General features: G+C 38.2%; 3 protein-coding genes across 5 annotated transcripts; 2 read left to right on the forward strand and 1 right to left on the reverse strand.

The window, feature by feature from the left end:
• On the forward strand, positions 1 to 6,800 carry LOC116197248 (methylmalonate-semialdehyde dehydrogenase [acylating], mitochondrial-like). Of its 3 annotated transcripts, none has more exons than XM_031527328.1 (20): positions 2 to 166; positions 1,209 to 1,773; positions 2,188 to 2,279; positions 2,747 to 2,818; positions 2,904 to 3,065; positions 3,146 to 3,224; positions 3,301 to 3,455; positions 3,554 to 3,617; positions 3,997 to 4,076; positions 4,211 to 4,276; positions 4,491 to 4,541; positions 4,859 to 5,010; positions 5,102 to 5,192; positions 5,388 to 5,468; positions 5,653 to 5,730; positions 5,816 to 5,851; positions 5,918 to 5,988; positions 6,082 to 6,160; positions 6,291 to 6,381; positions 6,497 to 6,800. In XM_031527328.1, the coding sequence occupies exons 2-20, from the start codon at positions 1,227 to 1,229 to the stop codon at positions 6,598 to 6,600; spliced, it is 2,151 nt and encodes a 716-aa protein (XP_031383188.1). In that variant the 5' UTR covers positions 2 to 166; positions 1,209 to 1,226; the 3' UTR covers positions 6,601 to 6,800. The 3 variants fall into 3 exon arrangements, with proteins under 3 accessions (XP_031383187.1, XP_031383188.1, XP_031383189.1); XM_031527329.1 differs by having other exon boundaries at positions 3 to 166; positions 5,945 to 5,988; XM_031527327.1 differs by having other exon boundaries at positions 1 to 166; positions 5,816 to 5,988.
• Positions 6,801 to 8,309: 1,509 nt separating this feature from the next.
• Positions 8,310 to 13,713, forward strand: LOC116197478 (methylmalonate-semialdehyde dehydrogenase [acylating], mitochondrial). Its single transcript, XM_031527635.1, has 19 exons — positions 8,310 to 8,469; positions 8,585 to 8,676; positions 9,283 to 9,354; positions 9,439 to 9,600; positions 9,693 to 9,771; positions 9,905 to 10,059; positions 10,282 to 10,345; positions 10,517 to 10,596; positions 10,893 to 10,958; positions 11,728 to 11,778; positions 11,903 to 12,054; positions 12,146 to 12,236; positions 12,392 to 12,472; positions 12,579 to 12,656; positions 12,762 to 12,797; positions 12,908 to 12,951; positions 13,043 to 13,121; positions 13,283 to 13,373; positions 13,516 to 13,713. Exons 1-19 carry the CDS (start codon positions 8,442 to 8,444, stop codon positions 13,626 to 13,628), a joined length of 1,614 nt encoding a protein of 537 aa, XP_031383495.1. The 5' UTR covers positions 8,310 to 8,441; the 3' UTR covers positions 13,629 to 13,713.
• Positions 13,714 to 13,841: 128 nt separating this feature from the next.
• Positions 13,842 to 15,224, reverse strand: LOC116193918 (anthocyanidin 3-O-glucosyltransferase 7-like). Its single transcript, XM_031522660.1, has one exon. The coding sequence runs from the start codon at positions 15,222 to 15,224 to the stop codon at positions 13,842 to 13,844; it is 1,383 nt and encodes a 460-aa protein (XP_031378520.1).
• Positions 15,225 to 20,287: the final 5,063 nt, after the last annotated feature.

Genomic DNA, 20,287 nt, shown 5'->3' on the forward strand with positions numbered 1-20,287 from the left:
GGTGTGGTTACAGTTCGCAGTCACCCAAACAAAACAGTGCGCTCTCCCCTGTTCTTGTCTCTCTCGGTTGTCGGCGAAATCCTTCCCCAACAGTAAAAATCGGCAGGAGAAAGAAGAGAAGTCCGGCGCTTTGGATGACTTCGAGTCCTCCGATCACCGTCGTCCGGTAACCCAACTTTTTTCTATCCGGGCAGTTTCAGCTTTTCTTCTTGCTTGGTTGCCCAGAAAACAAGTAGAATCATTCGGGCAGATTCAATTCTGTGATGTGTATAGTGAGTTCTTGATTTTCAGATTACATTGTAGCAGAGATTTGCATTGCCGCAGGGATGGCTGCATAAGTTATTGATTCTGAGAGGGTATGCGTGGAGTGAAAGTCTTGAGTTTTATGGACAGAGCAGAGCAAATTCTTTGCTTTTGAGGTTTAGTGTTGGGATTGAACAAACCGAGTCAAGCAGAAGATTGTAATGCCCTCTATATTCCAGTCAGCCCAGTTGGGTTGTCATGTATGATTGACTATCGCAGCTCTGCTGCATTCAGAAAGAAATTATCCCGATATGTTCCTTTACATGCAGTGATGTTTTGCTTGTCTTGAGAATCGCAAGTCGATTTCTATCATCGCCCGTTTTCTAAATTCTGAAAAGTGAAAACCTTTCACGGCTTGATTGGCATTTTATGCACGTGGTGGATCATGATCAGGATTTGGTTTTTGTGTCTCCTTCTGGAAGTTGAATTGGTTGAATGACTGTGGACACTGAGAAGATATGTGGTGCTTTTTTTGCTCCTATAATGGTTTCCTGGATTTTTTTATTGTGGACTCTGGATTGTGTAGAAGATAATTTTCATGCTCTATAAGGTGGTTCTTCTTCCCTTCTGCTATTTTCTCGCAAAAGCAAGTTCCGGTTGCATGTTTTTGGTTGATGCGGGTTAGCATTGGCATAGCACAAGTTTATATCTAAGTCGTAAGAAATTAATCCACTCTAGAATATTACAGCTGTGCAAATTAAAGCAAATGGAAATTGTGATGAAGTGTGACATGTCGGTGGTTCTTTAATACTCATTAAGTCTAGGATTTGATCTAGTTTGATCTTGTCAGCTATCAAGTGCCTCATTCTATAAAGATATTCATGTATTTTGGGCAAACAATTGATTGTATTTGAACTTTAGATGGATACATTTCGCTTATAAATGCTTGTTTGTTATCTATTCAGGAAAGAATTAATTGACTGATGGATGTCCAAAATTCTATTGATGGAACTCCACAAATGCTTCCTCCTCCTCCCGGGACTTTCATTGATCGGGAAGAACTCATCAAATATGTGGGTGAGTTTGCTGTGTCTCAGGGCTATGTAGTAACCATTAAGCAGTCTAAGAGGGACAAGGTGGTGGTCCTGGGTTGCGACAGAGGAGGAGTTTATCGCAACAGGCGGAAAGTTACTGATGAATCATCTGGGGTGGAGAATACCCGTCAAAGGAAGACGGGTTCCCGACTGACTAATTGCCCCTTTGAGGCTGTAGGCAAGAAGGAGGAGGGCTTGTGGGTCCTCCATATTAGGACTGGGACCCATAATCACGAACCACTAAGGAACATCTCCGAGCACCCTTCTGCCCGACGACTCTCAGAGAATGAAATTTTTCTTATAAAAGAGATGACTGAGGCTGGACTAAAGCCTCGTCAGATATTGAAAAGGTTGCGTCAAACTAATCCAGAGTTGCGGTCTACTCCAAAGCATGTTTATAATGTTAAAGCGAAGCTTCGGCAAGGAAATACAACAGGTGATCTATACTTCTTTATTAAAAATATATAACTAGTTGGCGTTGATTGCTTAGGAACAGAACTAGGAATTTGTAGTAATCAGGGTGAGTTCTATCAGGGAAAGATTAAGCAGAGTAAATGAACTTTAAGCCTTGGAGAACATAAGAAAAATTAGCAAAAAATTGAACAATGTTCCCAGTTTAAGAATTTCAAAGATTATAGACTCAAGGGAACTGATTGCTTCTGCCAGCCCTTTCTGGTTCTTTATACAAAGGACATATATCAAAACTCTAAGGAGATTGCAAATGTGCAATTTTTGGAGGGGAAAAAGGCTTCTATCTCTATAATAGATGGATGAAATAGAGTTATTTCCTTTTCTTGCCCCTGATAGGTCCTGCACTCTGATAACTGTAAATAATACCTTGGTGTTGCAGTGAGGAACTTCAAGTCATTAGCACCACAAACTACTGCAGTGGAAAACAATTTTCAAGCAGCTGTTGAGCAAACGAGGCAGCGAAATTCCTCGGTAGGCTTAGAGTTGCCTTACTCTTTCAGAAGCAGATTGGATAGCTTCATTAGATGGGTTGACTGGGAATAAGTTTTTGGCCAGTACCATCTTCTTTTTTTGACCACGGCCAGTGCCATCTTCAAGTTGGCATATTTTGTGCATTGGCTGACATGAGCTAGCTGGTTCTTCCATGAGACTGTCTTCAGCAAGACCTATCAAAAGCCTCTTTTTTAATTTATACATCTGTATTTAATATTTCCTTCATATGTTTATGCTAGTTTTAGATTAGTGTAAACAGCGATTGATTCATTGAAACGTTGGTTAGACCTATGAATCCATCCCTCAGATGGTTTTAGTACAAAACTCTTGGTAGATCTAACCTGGCATGCTTTGTCTCCAATAACATTTTCTTATCAAATTTCTGCAAGATGAAATACAAAATCTCTCAGTTCGTTTTCTGTTGTCGTGCTCTTTCATCTCTTCAGCGGGTGCCGAATCTCATTGGAGGAAGATTCGTTGATTCACAATCCTTTGCATCTATAGATGTTGTAAACCCTGTGAGTATCCATCAATGAACTTCAAAATCTTTTGATTTAGAACTGTTGATTATTGTGGAACTAAGGTAGGCGAGTTAATCTGTAGGCCACAGAAGAGGTTGTTTCTCGAGTTCCGCTGTCTATAGATGAGGAGTTCAAAGCTGCAGCATTTGCAGCAAAAAGAGCTCTCCCATCTTGGCGAAGCACACCAATCACAACCCGTCAGCGTATTATCTTCAAGCTCCAGGATTTGATCCGAAGAGATATTGTGTGTAAAAATACTGACTTTTTCTTTACTTCAGATATGATTGTTCCATTTAAATTAAATGCTTCCATTATTTCCTTTAGGATAAGCTTGCGATGACGATTACAGCTGAACATGGAAAGGTGTTAAAGGATGCCTATGATGAGGTCCTGCGGGGGTTAGGTATGTATTCTCTCTTCCATATGCATTTTGTAGGGAAATTCATTGTTCTTCATAAGTCACTCTCTTTCTCTCATAGAGGTGGTAGAAAATGCCTGTGGATTGGCAATTGTACAAATGGGGCAATTCACTCCCAATATATCAAAAGGGATTGATTCTTACAGCATCAGAGAGCCTCTAGGTGTTTGTGCGGGTATTTGCCCTTTTGAATTTCCAGCAATGATTCCCTTATGGGTAAGCTTGATCAGTTTTGTATTATAAAAGTTTTGTATAAACTTTTTCCTTAACTACAGGGAGCCCAGTACTGGTATTGTTCATTTTCATTGATGTAGATGTTTCCAGCTGCAATTGCATGTGGGAATACCTTCATTTTGAAGCCATCAGAACAAGTACCTGGTATTCTACTATCCATCCTGACTCTTTCCTAGATGGAATCATAATGCATATGATATGACTACTGCAATACAGATCTAAAAGGTTATTAGCAGATCTAACACATGTAATTATGGAAAATGTGATCCGAATATTTCTGTGTCGTAACCTACAAACTAACATGTTGCCGAAGTGCAATGATTTTTTTCCGTATTTCATGGTGTTTCTAAAACTCAGAGGTGGCTGGTGGCTGAGACATTGAGTTTATTACCCTGTATCATTGGTTCTCTCCTAATACTGAATTACCTAAAAAGTATGCATTGTCTAAGGCCATTATGGCTACAATAATCTTTCATTCGAGGAATGTATGCTTATATCTAGCTTTAACCTTCTTATGTTTTAGGGGCTTCTATGATGCTTGCTGAGCTAGCAATGGAAGCTGGTCTTCCTAGTGGTGTCCTAAATATTGTCCATGGCAACAATGTAAGTACTAACTTTAACACTTATTGACAGCCATGAGTCATAAATTGCTGTGCAAATTCCTCTGATCTTTATTTACAGTCTTTTCCATCATCATCATCATCACATCTCATTTTGTTTATATTGCTTTTTGCAAGGACATTCTCAATGCTATATGTGATCATGAAGATATCAAAGCCATTTCATTTGTAGGTCCAACTCCAGTAAGTGATTCCCGCTATCAAATTGATCACCGTGTTTATTCATCAAATGCTTTGTAGTTTTTATTCTTGTGACCCACTCCCTTTTCTTCCATTGCTGAGGTTCACTTGTCAGTAGTCATGCATGTATGGGATAGAATGTCTTTTTTCTTTTTCTATTTTCTCCCCTCTATCTCTATATTTGATTGATTTTTTAACTCTATGATGATTTTTGAAGGCCGGTGCATTTGTACACTCAAGAGCATCTGCTCACAGGAAACGCGTTCAGGTCAGTATCAGTTTACAATCTTCTGGTGGTACATGACTATTTGGCCTTGGTCATGGAAAAAGTTTCAATTTCTTGTTTCCATGTGCTAAAACACTTTTCAATTTTTCTTAATAGCCTTTCAGAATTCTAAAAAGAAAAGGATGATTGATAGTTCGTTGGAAGGAATCGTTTTATCAAGTGCAACTTAAGACACTATTGAATGTTTCAAAAAATGAAAAATTCTGAAGTAGCTACCAACCAAAGGACACCTAATAACTCTCGTCCATCCAATTTATTATCAAAATTGATGCTAATTGACTTCTGATGATCATCTTCAGTCCAATACTGGCATAAAAAATCTCGCCGTTGTCATGCCTGATGCAAACATGGGTGCTACCCTGAATGCTTTAGTAGCTGCTGGGTTTGGTGGTGGGGGACAGAAGTGTGCCGCGATTAGCACGGTAGTCTTTATTGGTAGTTTGAGTCCATGGTAAAGTTCCATGGTAGCCTTCTTTCTACTGGAACAAATGTCATACTGCAGAAGGCTTTGTTGGCTTCTAAATGAATGGCCTTTTCTCCAGGGAAGATAAACTCTTGGAGCGGGCTAGACAAATAAAAGTTAATGCTGGAACTGAGGAGGAAGCAGAACTTGGTCCAGTGAGTAGTAAACAGGTACATACATGCCTTTGACTTGATTCACTTGATGTTAAACAGGTATAAACATGCCTTTGCTTTGATTCGCTTACCTAAGGTTTTCACAGAAAAATAGTCCGGTCCTTTTAAGAGAATTGCAAACTTTTCCAAAAGTGTACTCTCTGTTCGGTTATACTGATTAACGACATTCGTCTTTGTCTTCTTGACTGATAGGCGAAGGAAAGGATCTGTCAATTGATCCAAAAGAGCATTGAAAGCGGTGCGAGACTTGTACTTGATGGAAGGCTAGTTGCAGTAATTGCTTTCCTCCTTGATCTCCCTGTCAATGAGTATTGGAGGACCTCATGCTTGCTCTTAATTTGATTCTTTGACAATGACATTTAGATTTGGGTGCATTTTTTGTGAAAAATACCGTTTACTCATTTCGGGTTTTCTCGGGGGCAAGAGGACCATTAACTGACATTGAGCTTCTTAACAGGTAGCAGGATACAATCAAGGCAACTTCATGGGTCCGACCATCCTATCTGACGTCACAGTGAACATGGACTGCTACAAGGTGGCCACTTCATTTCTTCAATGGACTCTATTATTGTCCTGTAATTTTATTTTCTGATCAGAAAATTAATGATTTTCTTTTACAGGAGGAAATTTCTGGCCCTGTTCTTCTCTGCATGCAGGTTTGCAATCTCAACAATGACCATTCATTGGATGTTTTCTTTGTCGTGATGGCTATTACTATACAGATTCTGTTGACAACTCTTCATGCACAGGCTGACAGCGTCGATGAGGCCATCAATATTATCAATGGGAATAAGTAATTTCGATCTCTCTCTCCTTTCCTCCGGTAGAACTCAAGTAGGATCTTTTAGATCACGATGGTTTATTTTGTCTGATGTTCATGCTGCAGGTATGTCTCTGGAGCTTCGATATTCACTATATCAGGTTTAATTGCGAGGAAATTCCAGTCCGAGGTCGAAGTAGGACAGGCAAGTATAGTTCTGCTAATCTGCTTACAGCAGTGTTTTATGATATTGATGCTGATCAATGGTTTAATTCTGAAGTTCACTTGTCAGTCTTTCCCATGCTGATTTCTCCCATCAAACTGATCCTAATCAGGTCGGAATAAATGCCCCAATCTCGGATCCTCTACCTTTCACTTCATCTTTTGGCTCTAGGCCCACGTTCACGGGTGATGTCAATATTGATGGTAAGTTGCACGGAAAAACCATGCAGCTTAAGAAAGACGAGCAAAATCCTTTTAACATAGAAGCTATGGAGTCGATTGTGATCGGGAAATGCTGACTGTTTTCTCTGAAATGCAGGGAAAGCTGGGCTGATCCACTTCTATACCCAGATGAAGAGAGTGACTCAACAATGGATCGGTATCGAGAACACTACCGCTGATGGAGGGAATTCGGGTCCTTAGAAGCTTCTTTTTCCTCCCCCGGTTAACATAGAAAGCCTGTACAAAATTCTTCTAGAAGTAGGCGTCTGCGCTCGGACCCTCGCCCGAACTGCCTGCTCGATTTTGTGTACCTATTTGTAGGAGCATGAAAGTGCAGGAACATGCGGGTTTCTCTCAATTATTAATATCAATATAAACTTCTAGCATTGTCGTTGTCGCCTTGTCGGTTTTTTAATCCTATTACATTTGAATCACACGGGAGGAGTTTAACCGTTTCAGCAACTTCTCAATTTTTAAGAAACTAGATGTATGCACTCGCTATCCACTGAATTTACTAAACTAATTGAAAATATGCTTTCTACCTAAACACCAAAATTTGAGGGATTTAATAAATTTCATGGCACTTCTTTATAATAAAATTTTAATAAATTTACAGAAATTATGGAAAATATCATGGCCAAATTTAGAACACGTACATTGCTTTTTGGCCAATAAAACAAATTACTTCCTACGTGCGGTTAATTCCAGAGGAGATGAGGGAGGAAGAAATGCTCCTATTTAATCCAATGGATGTGGAATTTTTAAAGTTATCTATAATGGACATTCTCGGAAATTGAAATTTAGAAAAAAAGAAAGAAAGTATGCCCCTCATTTTTTGTAGTAGTATAGATAAAAAAAAAGGCAAAGCGAAGATGCAGCCATGAATATATGGGCGGGCTTGTGATGAAAAACTTGTTGGTTGATTGAGATTCTTAAGCCCAATAAGGGCCCATGTGAAGCCCAAAGAGCAGGAAATCCCTTATTTGATATTGTAATTAATTATAATTAATTTGAACTTGATAAGGTTAACGACAGATAGAGACAAAAATTTGCAACCTACGAACACAGATGATATGTCGATTCACTCGCCCCTTAAGCGTTTTTTCCTCCGCGCGGTATTTCATTATGGCACATTTAAGCCATGTAAGTTTGGTTACTTTTTAATTTTAGTCCTTTTCCTATTTTTCTTTTAAGCGTTTACATCTTATACTTTAGAATTATTTTTTTATTTTATTCCTTTTCATTTTTTCTTAATTCGTTTCGTTCGATATCTTTGATTATTTTTCTATTTTCTTGAATGAGTTTATCAATTTCCTTCCTTTCATTATTCTAATTTTAATTTTGATTTTATTTCTTTTTTGAAATTATATATACGTTTTATTGAAAAATGCGATGTGAATATTTTTATGGAAAATTTAGTGGTGGACTTATAAAAAAAGATGTTTAATGTTAAGAAAAATCGAACGAAGAAGAATGAATCAAGACGAAAGGAATAACAACAAAAGATTGAGGATCAAAACTGAAAATTTCTTTAACAAAAAAATTAATAAAAGGATAAAAAAAAAGACAAAAGTATTGGTTAAGACAAAATAAGAAAAAGAAAAAAAAAAGAATCAATAGAAAATATATTTAAAATTATAGAATGTAAATAGACAATACAAAAATATTAAAAGGACCAAAAGAGAAAAATAATCAAACCTATGGGAGCAAATATGTAATAGTTCCTTTATTACATCAACTTCTCTTATCTAATGACGAGAAAAAGGACAAGGAGAGAACAAACATAGTCACGAAAGCCTTTACGGCCCTTCGCGCTTTGAATATCTGCCGTCCGTTCCATTCACAGCTGTGCAATCAACGGTCCTGGTTAATCGGAATCGTAGTCTCCGGGCAGACGATCACGAGACGGGCACGCACCTATAAATCCGGACAGTGTCAGCTCAGCAAGTGTAAGCGCATCCCTCCTCCTTCCTCCCTCCTCGTCTTCATCTTCTTTAGCCGATCGCCATAAACAACTGCGAAGATTCTGCTGCGGGAGGACGATGCCGCAGCTATCATCGATCCAGAGATGTAAGACGAGATTCGGTTTTCCATCTCCGTCGAACCGATTGTTCGTTGATTGATTGATCGGCGTCTTGCTGTCAGCGACTGTAATTCATCGTCTTGTTTGGTCTGGTTTATGCAGTGAGAGCTTTGAAGGCTCTGCGGCCTACCATGATTCGAAGCGCTCAGCACGCTACGGCTGCGCAGCCTTATTCCACGGGCCGCCAACCGCCGGTTCGTTCTGTTCGCGTTCCTCTGTTAATTTCTTCCAGTGAGATCTTTTGGTTTGAGAATTTTTGGTGTCTCTCTTCCATGCGTGATGAAATGATACACATACACTACTAGGATGATTTTTCAGTGGAAGCTAATGCTGGTGCGCTGTTGAAGTTAATCGGTTAAGATGAATGAATCACTTGCTAAAGTAGAGTGAATGAAGAATGCTAATCGTATCCGCAGAAATGGGACTTAGGAATATGAATATGAACAGAACATGGTAATCGCCAGTGTTCTTCGTGAGAGGGGATGTATTTGCAAGTGCGTGCATCCGGAGAGTACTTTAAGATATCATTCCGAGAATCTTGAAAATTTTAAAATTCCAGTGCGCCACTGAATTTTTCTGTAAGAGGTTGGCAGTCTTATTCGGATTAAGTAAGAGGTTGACGGCCGATCTGTGAACCATCTGACTTTAATTCAGTGGACATTCAGTTGTAAAAGTCTGGACTTCTATACCATGTCGTATGATCAGTTATCTTAAAGATTCTACAATTCATATTGTGACTAAGAGTGTTTAGTATTGGATTTGTTCCAGTTGATATCTTACGACAAGTTCCAATTCTGCAGAGGGTTCCAAATCTTATAGGAGGTGCCTTTGTTGATTCGAAATCCTCGTCATACATCGATGTGATAAATCCGGTAAGCTTCACCTTATTGCTTATTTAGATATCAAAAGCAGGTCATATTGCTATGAGGACATTAACATATCTCTATCATCTATAGGCTACCCAAGAAGTTGTCTCCCAGGTTCCATTAACCACTAGGGAAGAATTCAAAGCTGCTGTGTCTGCGGCAAAAGATGCATTTCCATCTTGGCGTAACACACCAGTGACCACCCGTCAACGGGTTATGTTAAAACTGCAGGAGCTTATACGAAGAGACATCGTGAGAACTTAGAGCGCCGTTCAGCTTTATCTCTTGGAAGGATATTGTTATGGCCTTTGATTGACTTCATTTATTGTCACAATGTGCTATAGGATAAGCTGGCCTTAAATATTACGACGGAACAGGGAAAGACGCTAAAGGATGCACAAGGAGATGTGTTTCGCGGGCTAGGTTAATATTGTCCTGTGTATTAGTTCTATACGTCTAACTATTTAGTAGGTGATTGTGGTTTATGAATGCCTTCCCTTAGTTGTGTATTAGCTTTCAGCAAATTGAATATTGTTTTTGAATGATTAATGTGCAGAGGTGGTAGAACATGCATGTGGCATGGCAACCCTCCAAATGGGGGAGTATGTATCCAATGTCTCAAGTGGAATTGATACATACAGTATCAGAGAGCCACTTGGTGTTTGTGCTGGAATCTGTCCTTTTAACTTTCCAGCCATGATTCCCCTCTGGGTAAGTCTGTCTCTTCGGTTTTTTTTTACTCTTTAACTTAAATAATGATGAATATATATTTTTCTAGAGGCTATTGAAACTGGTACCCTGGTTGTTAAGGTTAAGTTCTTTCTGCTGTCTGCCTGCTCTATATTTCGTGAAGAACATTGCCTAATCAATTTCGCATGTGAGTTTCATAATGCATGCAGATGGAATTAGAACTAATTTGTGGACACCATGCAGATGTTTCCTGTGGCAGTTACATGTGGCAATACCTTCGTTCTAAAGCCATCCGAGAAAGATCCCGGTCAGTTCTATTCCTGAATAATGATGGCATTTTGTTAGTGCATGCATTTTTCCAACTCGCTGATCTCCATTTTTCCTAATTAAATGATATTCCGGAGAAATATTTTTGATTCATATTGGGCAGTACTGCTCTAGGTGTTTCTTCCTAATTTTTCTTTCCTGCTCTCTTTAGGGGCATCTATCATACTTGCAGAGTTAGCCATGGAGGCTGGACTGCCTAAGGGTGTACTTAATATTGTCCATGGAACTACGGTATGAGTACATCTTCGCCACATTTATGCTATGAAATATCTGCTCTCTCCATTTGACAGTGAAAGATTTTTTAGAGGCATAACTTTTAAAATCTAAATGATATGATCCCTTAAACCATTAATAACTTAATGCATGATGTGTTGCCAGCACATCTTTCATCTCAAAAGCCCAGAAAATCTTTATCTACCTCAAAGAGCAGTCTTTGCAATTTTCTGTATTTCTATTGTTGCATAGCTGTTGGTCTTACGTTCTAAGGGTATCCACTCAGTAAATCACCTTTTGTGGCTTTCTTTCAGGATACTGTCAATGCTATTTGTGATGATGAAAACATTCGTGCTATATCATTTGTTGGTTCTAATACAGTAAGTTATCCACGGCTTTTCTGTTTCTTCATTTCACAATGTTGTTCGTCTACCACGCAAAACCGGAAATTATAGTCCTGCCATGCAACGGAAAAGGGAAGATGAAGAATTAGATATTCGTAACGGAAAACCTCATGTTTGCCTTCAATTTATGTCTTTGGTTTCTGTTGAATTATAAAAGAGTGCTCATCTCATCTGCCTTCCAAAGGAAAGTACAGATAAGATTCAATTACATAGCTGCATCAGTAGTAAATATACTTTTGATGCTGAATTACTCCACAGACTACAGCATGAAACTTAAATTTGGCTCTTTTCACTGAGTTTAGGGAACTGCATCTTAAAATGAAGTCGTTGCTGCAGGTCAATGCTTTGCATTAACTTTTTCATTCTCAATGCCCTAGTTTTTATCATCTTGGAAAGAGAGATGATGAACATAGCATGAGAAAGTATTTACTTGTAAGGATCTCAATAAAACAAGTTTTTTTTTTCCCCATCTTTTTCCTGTAAGCCTTTATGATTTTAATTCTGTTACTGTTTTCTCCATTTGAGAATATTATGATTGTATCATGCAAGTCCAGCTTGTTATATAGAGATTAACTTAAATCAATGGATTTATTGTACTTGCTAGTTGCAACGAGGCTTATCTTTGTTATAATTTTGCAAGCACTCACGGTTCTTAATCGTGAAATAACTTACTTTCTTTTGTGCCTGGAACATATGAGTTATCATTACTTTTTTATATCTCTCATCCTTCACTATTTACTCAAAGGCTGGGATGCATATCTATGGAAGAGCTGCTGCTAAGGGTAAACGTGTCCAAGTAAGTGAATATTGCTAAGAGGAAGACGCTGCTTTCATCCTTTTGAATTTTGTTAGATAAATTAATTTTTCCAATGAGCTTATCAGCTTCATTTTCATTTCCAATTTTTTAACTCTGTGTCTAGTCCAATATGGGGGCAAAGAACCATGCTGTTGTCTTGCCTGATGCAAGTATGGATGCTACTTTAAATGCCTTAGTTGCCGCTGGGTTTGGTGCTGCTGGTCAGAGATGTATGGCTCTCAGCACCGTGGTTTTTGTTGGAGACTCAAAGTTGTGGTAGGGCAAGTTTCCGGTGCTCCAAATTTTGTTTTTACTGTGAAAACTAGAAAATGTGAGACTGGCATTTATATGTCTTCAATCCTTGTAGGGAAGAGAAACTGGTGGAACTTGCAAAATCACTGAAAGTAAATTCTGGATTGGAACCAGACGCAGACCTAGGCCCAGTTATTAGCAAGCAGGTCAGTGCGTGATGAAGCAGATTTATGATGATTGATAGAAATTCTGAGATCAGGAATTCTTGCAATATATATTAACTAATTCGCCCGGGAAAAATCTAATCGAGCCTTCGATTGTAATTTTTCATTCAATACATGAAATTCGTTTGTTTTCATAGGCAAAGGAACGTATTTGCAAACTGATACAATCAGGTGTTGATGATGGAGCAAGGCTTTTGCTTGACGGAACAGACATAGTGGTAATGGTTCGACTATTAAACTTCAGCATGAGAATGAATCCTTTATTGCAGTTTGATATGTTAGCTGAAGCTATCCATAACTGACAGCGTTGATGGCTGATCACAGGTCCCTGGGTACGAGCGAGGTAACTTTGTTGGTCCCACCATCTTAACTGATGTCAGAGCTGACATGGAGTGCTACAAGGTACCTGTATCTCTCCCCAGGCTGAATCTGTATATTAATATAACGACATTGAATTGAATTTTCGAGTTTGCCTCGATTTGACAACATATATAACATAACATGCAGGAGGAGATCTTTGGCCCAGTTCTTCTTTGCATGCATGTATGGTCAAGTCTCTCAGCTTCTTCATCCCTTCAGTTCTGTTCTTTACTTCCTTCACTAAAAGGGGATATTAGCTGACATGCTTTTTCACTCTTCCTTCTGACTTGTAGGCCGACAGCTTTGATGAAGCTATCAAAATCGTAAACCGTAACAAGTACGAACTGTCATGCAAAGATTTGGTCTACATGTTTTTGTGCTATTCTGCCTGTTAAGTCAAGCCAACTGTTATAAATATTGTGCTTCAGGTATGGCAATGGAGCCTCTTTATTTACAACATCTGGTATAGTTGCGCGGAAATTTCAGAATGAAATTGAAGCCGGACAGGTAATTCTTTTTAATTATTTTCTTCGGAAGCTTATTTTAGTTAAATGTCCTCATGAAGGACTGATACTTGTTCGAGATAAAATTGCTTCGGTGGCCTGGTGGTAATCCAAAATGTAATATGTCCTGGGAATGCTTCTCTAAACTCTCTAATGTTAATTTAGGTCGGCATAAATGTACCAATACCAGTTCCTCTGCCATTCTTCTCGTTCACTGGTTCGAAGGCTTCATTTGCGGGTGACCTTAATTTCTATGGTAAGGAGACCACTTTTCCCTGGAATATGGACGATTGACGTAATACTGTTTCATTGATATTAGAATATTTCATTTACTAATAAATTCCGTTTATGCTTAGCAAGTCTTGATTCACTTGCTCAAACCTGTTACTTTTCAACAGGAAAAGCCGGGGTTCACTTCTTCACCCAAATCAAAACGATCACTCAGCAATGGAAGGATTCGCCCGGTGGAACTGGAGTTTCTCTGGCAATGCCGACCTCTCAAAAGTCGTAAATGTGCATCAAACTCTGCAAGCCTCTTGTATCGAAACTAATCTTCCTTAAATAAAATAGCCGAAAAAGGTTTTCCTTGCACGCTTCACCTTGTTTGCTGCTTTTACGTTTTACTCTCTGCGATTAATCTGCAAATCTCCTTAATAATAATTCAAAGAAAAATCTCCGAATTACTGCTAGTTTTTGCTCCCTAATCAAAAGAAACTCTAAAGAATCACGATATTATCTCGACCAAAGTCTCGAAGCCTTCGGCAGCTTTGCCCTTGGGTCCTGCCGCTGCTATCACAATCTCTTTGAGAGCTTGAGCCTTCTCCCTCATCCTCTTCCCTCTCTCATCCCGAAAGATAACTTCAAAGCTTCTTATCAGGCTATCCTTAGTCGTAACTCCATTATCGATGCTCACTCCGACCTCCCACACTTCGCTCACCATCCTTGCAACCATCCTGTGATCCCCAAAGATAGGCCTGCAGATCATTGGGACCCCGCTTGCTATGCTCTCATACACCGAGTTGCTTCCGCAGTGGGTGACGAAAGCACCTACCGAAGGATGTCCGAGGACGTCTATCTGCGGTGCCCATGGAACCACCATTCCATGAGCCCTCGTTCTCTCGAGGAAGCCATCTGGTAAGTTCTCCGTCAATCTGTCCCCAAGAGACCAAAGGTAAGTGATCCTGCCCTCTTCTAGCGCACCTGCTAAGGCAAGCAGCTCGTCTTGTTCCAGAACAGCCAGGGTTCCAAAGCTTATGTATGCGACGGACCCAGGCCCCTGCTTATCGAGCCACGATAAGCAATTGGCTGCTTTTTTAAAGCCTATACTTCGCGGAGGGAGTGATAAAGTTAGGAAACCCAAGTAGAGCAAGCTTGGGAACTGGGAACTGAGATAGACTGTGAGGGGTGTGGGATCGAGTTCCTGGCAGAAACTTACGACTGTAGCGGTCGCCTGAGGTAGAGTTCGACAGATGTTGTCTAGAATGCTCAGGAGAAGGCATCCTTCCAGATCGCCTGGGTCAAGTACTCCTTCAGGCAGGTCCCCTACGCGCATAGCAGGCACTCCTGGTATGATTTCAGGAGCTTGTCCTCCATCACGATAGTGCCCGCTGTCATAGTCGGAGCAGACCCGACAAATATCATCGAGAAACAGGTAAACGTATAGGTTATACGGCGTGGCAACCCATAAGAAAACCGACGGGATCTGCCATTCCTCCGCCATTTCCCCGGCGAATGGCAAGAATGCGTCCGCCAGTATACCCGTAAGCCTTGCACCCGTTTCTAGAACGGCAAGTTCAACTGCCTCCTTGAAGTTTCCCGGTGCAGCCTTAAGGAAGAGGTTAGCCGGCTCGTGTGGGTTCCCGCTGAATACATGGTTCTCCGGTACACCATCAGCTACATTATATGGCTTTATGTTGTTCGGGACGTCATGCTCTCCTTCTGAGAAAATATGCTCGTTCAATCTCCTCGTGCTGAAGAAAGAAAAGCATGTGTCGGGCATTCTCCGTGCGAGAGTGCAGACGAGCCCGAGAAGAGGCCTCGCGTGGCCCCCAAAAGGGAAGGCGAGGACCGCAACATGCCGGCTCTTCGAGTCCCCCGGCTCTATCATCGCCTTATCACTGAAAGAACACCTAACTAAGAACTCGTAAATGCTTAAAATACACTGCACGATAATATAAACTCTCAGAGAAATATGATCTATTCGTTTCTTGTGTGTTGTTTATTGTTGAACTTAACACTCGATGATAACTCTCGGAAATGAGTGCATTTCAATTATTAAAGACCGGGCAAGAGTTTTTTTTAAATGATCAAATTAATTAATGGTAGAATCTTGGACATGATTAGAAGTCCCGTTACCTACTTAATGCTTGAGCTGCAAGTTAATTTGTGTTAACGTCAATTCCTTTTGGGAAGATAGATCTTCCTATGGGAAGGAATCTCAAAAAATACCAGAATAATGAGTTGATTTAAGCAGTAAGGCTACCACTTATTCCCCTTAAGTAAGATTTTAAGTTCGAGTTTTGTGAATAGAGAAAAATTTTTCTGGGAGAGCCGCACCCCGTAACGGGCCAACGCAGCTCGAACTAGATTGGTCTAAACTCGTTGGGTTTCCAAATATCAGGTAATACACTGAATAAAAGGTCATCTCGAAAAATGAGAAGGGTGTGTAGTATTATGACACTCCCATCAATAAATTAAAAGGTTTCAAATTCAACTCTTACCGACGGAATTTCATGCGCCCCTTAACCTCCGTCTATGCGCCATATTTGTAATCAACAAAATTGAATCCCAAAAAATGTCATTTAGCGGCTGGCTGTCACGTGACTATCAGCGAGGTGAATTGGTCCTCATGTTAATTAGTGCATTTTAGTGAATTATATCAATCAATTAACTGAAATACAATTTTTTTAATTTATTAATGAGACTAATCTCATTCGAATGTGAACTTAATATCATCAACATGGTGATTTTTTTGTTTTAAGATGACATTTTTCTGGACAAAAATAGGAGGCCGCCAGCTCAGCTTTTTGTCCTCCTACGGCAGTGAAATTCCACATTGGAAGATAGATCAAATATTTAGTGTGTGTCACTTACTCTTTTTAGATTAATGTTTCATATTTTAATATTTTAATTTGGTCGTTACACGTTCAGATAAAGGAGTGATAATATTTATTCTTGGGAGATCATTGGACACATCCGTGCACGTGAGTGCAAAATGGTGAGATAGGATATCACGTGTTGGTCTTCCCCCACTTCAGGACACCCTGTCAGATGTCTGACCCAATTAGATGCGAGCAAATACGAAGGAAAAGCTTGTGTCGGGGAAGAAGCTTTGATTTGCATTTATATAATAACAGGGTAAAACTTCCACTCAAATTTCATATGGGAAGGAGTTATTTCGATATCGAAACCATATCAAATCCAAAAATTCAAACCATTACTTATTAGGTAGTAAAATTCAAGTACCATACGTGTTGCTAGATTTTTCTTTACTTGACAGTTGAGGGACATTACACTTCTTTTAACCCCTCAGCACATATCATCACTGTGGCTAAGAGAAAAATACATGTCATCTGTACATGAACACCTAATCTCTTCATGTTACGGTATCAAAAAGAATTTATCACTCACATTCTGGTCATGCTTTTGATCATTGGATGATCAACATCAGTCGACATATCTTGATCTAAAAAAGATAGGAGTTTCTTAATGGAACTAATTTTGCCTTCTTTGCAGCAATCATGTTTCAGCATCTTAGAGCAAGTCCAATGGGTGACACTCATTTGAGTGCCAAGTTGGGCTCCACACGTGCTACGTTGACGTCATGTCAAAAAAGTATAATACTAACACTTATCATAAAAAATCACTCTAATGGTTGACACTCACATCGAGCTCATCGCTTTAATATTTTTTTCTCTCTCTCTCTTTCTTTCTCACTCACCACTTCTTTTTCTTCCTCCTCCTCTTCCTCTTTCTCTCTCTCTCATTTTTGAATTTTTTTTTTAAGTTAAATGGGCAAGTCACGTGGGCCCAACAGGCCACGCGACATGCCTCAATGGGAGTGCCAAAGGCAGTGCCACCACGCTGGAGCAAGTCCAGTGGTGCTGCCGGTGGCGCACCCAATTTTGCAGCCGCTGAATGTGCATTTAGGGTTTGATAAATCATATTGCTTTTGTTGGTTCAATAGCTAATCCATTGGAACTGCTATTGCAACAAGTTCGAGATCATTGCTAGGTCTGGCTTTGGTACCTCAGCTGCAATGCCCTCGAAACCGTACTGAAATCAACTCAAATATGATGCCTCTTTGATCAACTGTATGTGCGACATAGGTAATATCCTATGTGGCTAAAAACTGAGACAGTTTCATTATAAACTCATAGGCCTCCAAAAAGACCTTATGTCATCCTCCCCTCCAAACATGGTTGTTCTTTCTGCTCCTGCAATTACTTGTGACCGTAGCTGAACTCATGTCCGTTTCAGGTCTTAGAGGCGACTCTTTGGTCCTCATCGACACATCATATCCTATGATCGCTCACGTACAACGCCTATTAATCAGGGAGTCAAATTCATTGTTCATGACTAGACTTTCCATCTAGTAAGATTAGTTTCTAGGTGGAGCTCTATTCGTATTTCCGATTACTCCATACCTCTGAGATTATTTAACTTAATTCATGCACTTTATATTATATCTAACTAGTCGTGGAGTCTATGCGTTGCATGGGATAGAATGTGATAATTTTTTTATTAATTTTGTAATATTAAACATTATATGTGTGTTTTAAACTTCTGTGTATATTTTTTGGTGGCTCTATGTATACTAATATATATTATTTTAATATATTTTTTCTTTATTGTTATTATTATATATGGGACTACATAATAACTTTTAACATAAATAAAAAAAATTAAACATCGATATTATTAAATATTTCTTATTAAATATATATCACAGATTCAAATTAGTACATCAGTAATAAGTTATAAAACAGGCAAAAAAATTGAAAAACTCAAGTTTAAACGATTGAAGAGCTCATGTCCACCTTGGCAGAATGAGTTTTTGGTTACTGAATGTATCCACTTGATTTTTCCGCACAGTTGCATGAATTGAGTTAATATGTCCAAAAAAAATATGAATACAATTTTATTTTTCTGCATTCATTATAGACATAACAATAAATAAGAAATTTTATACCTCATCAACTAGAAGAATCTTATCAATACTGATTAATTTGTTGTTCTTTGTATTAACACTGTCCCATAATTTGATTACTCTAACTTTTATTTTTTGCGAATCTTTTTCAGATGCTAGCTCTTTAAAAAATTATAAGACATCCTCAAAAGAAAAAAAATTAAAATTAATAAATATTTAAAAAATTGTAAGAAAAGCCAACATAGGACAATATGAAAACGTTCATAGGACAATAGACGCTATTTGTCAGAAAGATGGCCTAGATTTGTGTTTAGGTGTTTGTATTGTAAAAAAGAATTGACGGAATATCTATATATAAATATAGAAACATATACAAAAACTTATATATATATGTGTGTGTGTGACTTCAAATATAGATATAGATATGTATATGGTTACGTAATTTTATGTTTTGCGTGTGCAAACAGAGTTCAATTTAATAAAAAAGAATTTTTCATAAGAACATATAGGTAGACGTAGAAAAGAGAAGAAAAAAAAAAGGCCGGGATTGGTTTTTCACAAATTTCATACTTATGAAATTAAGCCTTAGAAGTGAAACGACAACGGGCAAAAAATTAAAACGGCAATAATAATTGAACAAGTCACCTTGTATATAATGATAGATGAACTTTTTGAGAACTCGCGTCTAGTGGTAGAAATATTTATTTGAGAAATGAATAGGCCACCGTTTATGTGAGTTATGCTTCATATTTATAATGTATTATACAAAATCTAGAGAAAATTTAATCTGATTTGTTTTTTAAAATCAAATATGATTTATATATCTGTAAATTATATATGATGTTTGTAGGTATAACGTATTATATGATGTATGATATGATTTAAGGACCCGATGTAGACATAGATAAATAAAGTACAATTAGCGATCTGTCGATCTTGCCAAAAAAAACGTGTGTAATACATATATTGTAATAGATATAATGTATAGATATTGTATTATATGATTTAAGGACCTCTTGTCGACATAGATAAATAGAATATACTTAAAAATCAACCAAAAAAACATTTATAATACATATATTATATATAGATATATTTTCATAGACTTTCTCTCCCCCGTAGGTACATATCGCACCAAATTTAAAAAGATAAAGATATTTTAGAAGATATCATAATAAAGATGTTTTTAATTTAATTATGATAATTCATTAATTTTTAATATATTTATTCATTCTTAATGATTTAAAAATTTTAAAAACTCAAAAATTTGAGAAAATTCTATTTTAAAAATCGAGTTTTCTAAGGCTATCTGACCGAGTGCATCTTGATCCTGCTTTCATATATAAATGTAGATATAGATTAAAAAAGAAAAGGAAAAAAATAAAATAAAAGGAAAGGAAGAAGAAAACCTGTGGAATTCCTTGTCTTGCTCATGTTCTCCTTTGATGATTAAGTCCTCCAACTTATCTACTTTATCCGAGCAAAAACCTTTTCTTTCAAGGATCGTTCCTTTAGCTCAAAAAAACTGTGCATCCCTTTACCTTGGATACGAATCTCACAATTAATTCAGTCTCATTGATAGGAAAAGGGACCAAAGGTGAGCCGCGGCAATTCAATTGGTACACGTGAAGAATCTCTCTCCCTCAATCACCATCTCATGTCTCATTTTCGATGTCTAGCTTAGCGAGCAGTTTATCATGTACCATCTACATCAAATTTACATATATATATATATATATATATATATATACACACATATAAATGAACGACAAGAAATATCTCAATATGCTGGAAGACTGACCAAAAACGAACCACGTGTGGGATGACCATAAATCTATTCTCATTCCACAAAACATGGAAATGGAAATATAATGATATTCCCATAAGGACAGCATTATTAACTTATATGAACGATTTATGTGTGAATCGGAATGAATCTTATTTTTGGCCCAAATAAAGGACAAAACAATGTGGATGTCCTATAAGGACAGCATTATTAACTTCAAGGAGAAAAGACGGTC

This window comes from Punica granatum, chromosome 2 (assembly GCF_007655135.1).
Source record: "Punica granatum isolate Tunisia-2019 chromosome 2, ASM765513v2, whole genome shotgun sequence".
Classification (NCBI taxonomy): Eukaryota; Viridiplantae; Streptophyta; class Magnoliopsida; order Myrtales; family Lythraceae; genus Punica; species Punica granatum.

Coding starts and splice junctions, on each gene's coding strand:
- LOC116197248 (XM_031527327.1), top strand. CDS start 1,227: ATGGATGTCCAAAATTCTATTGATGGAACTCCACAAATGCTTCCTCCT. Junction 2,280..2,746: donor CGAGGCAGCGAAATTCCTCG/GTAGGCTTAGAG, acceptor TCATCTCTTCAG/CGGGTGCCGAATCTCATTGG. Junction 5,989..6,081: donor AATATTATCAATGGGAATAA/GTAATTTCGATC, acceptor TTCATGCTGCAG/GTATGTCTCTGGAGCTTCGA.
- LOC116197478 (XM_031527635.1), top strand. CDS start 8,442: ATGCCGCAGCTATCATCGATCCAGAGAT. Junction 8,677..9,282: donor CCACGGGCCGCCAACCGCCG/GTTCGTTCTGTT, acceptor CCAATTCTGCAG/AGGGTTCCAAATCTTATAGG. Junction 11,779..11,902: donor CTAAGGGTAAACGTGTCCAA/GTAAGTGAATAT, acceptor CTCTGTGTCTAG/TCCAATATGGGGGCAAAGAA.
- LOC116193918 (XM_031522660.1), bottom strand. CDS start 15,224: ATGATAGAGCCGGGGGACTCGAAGAGCCGGCATGTTGCGGTCCTCGCC.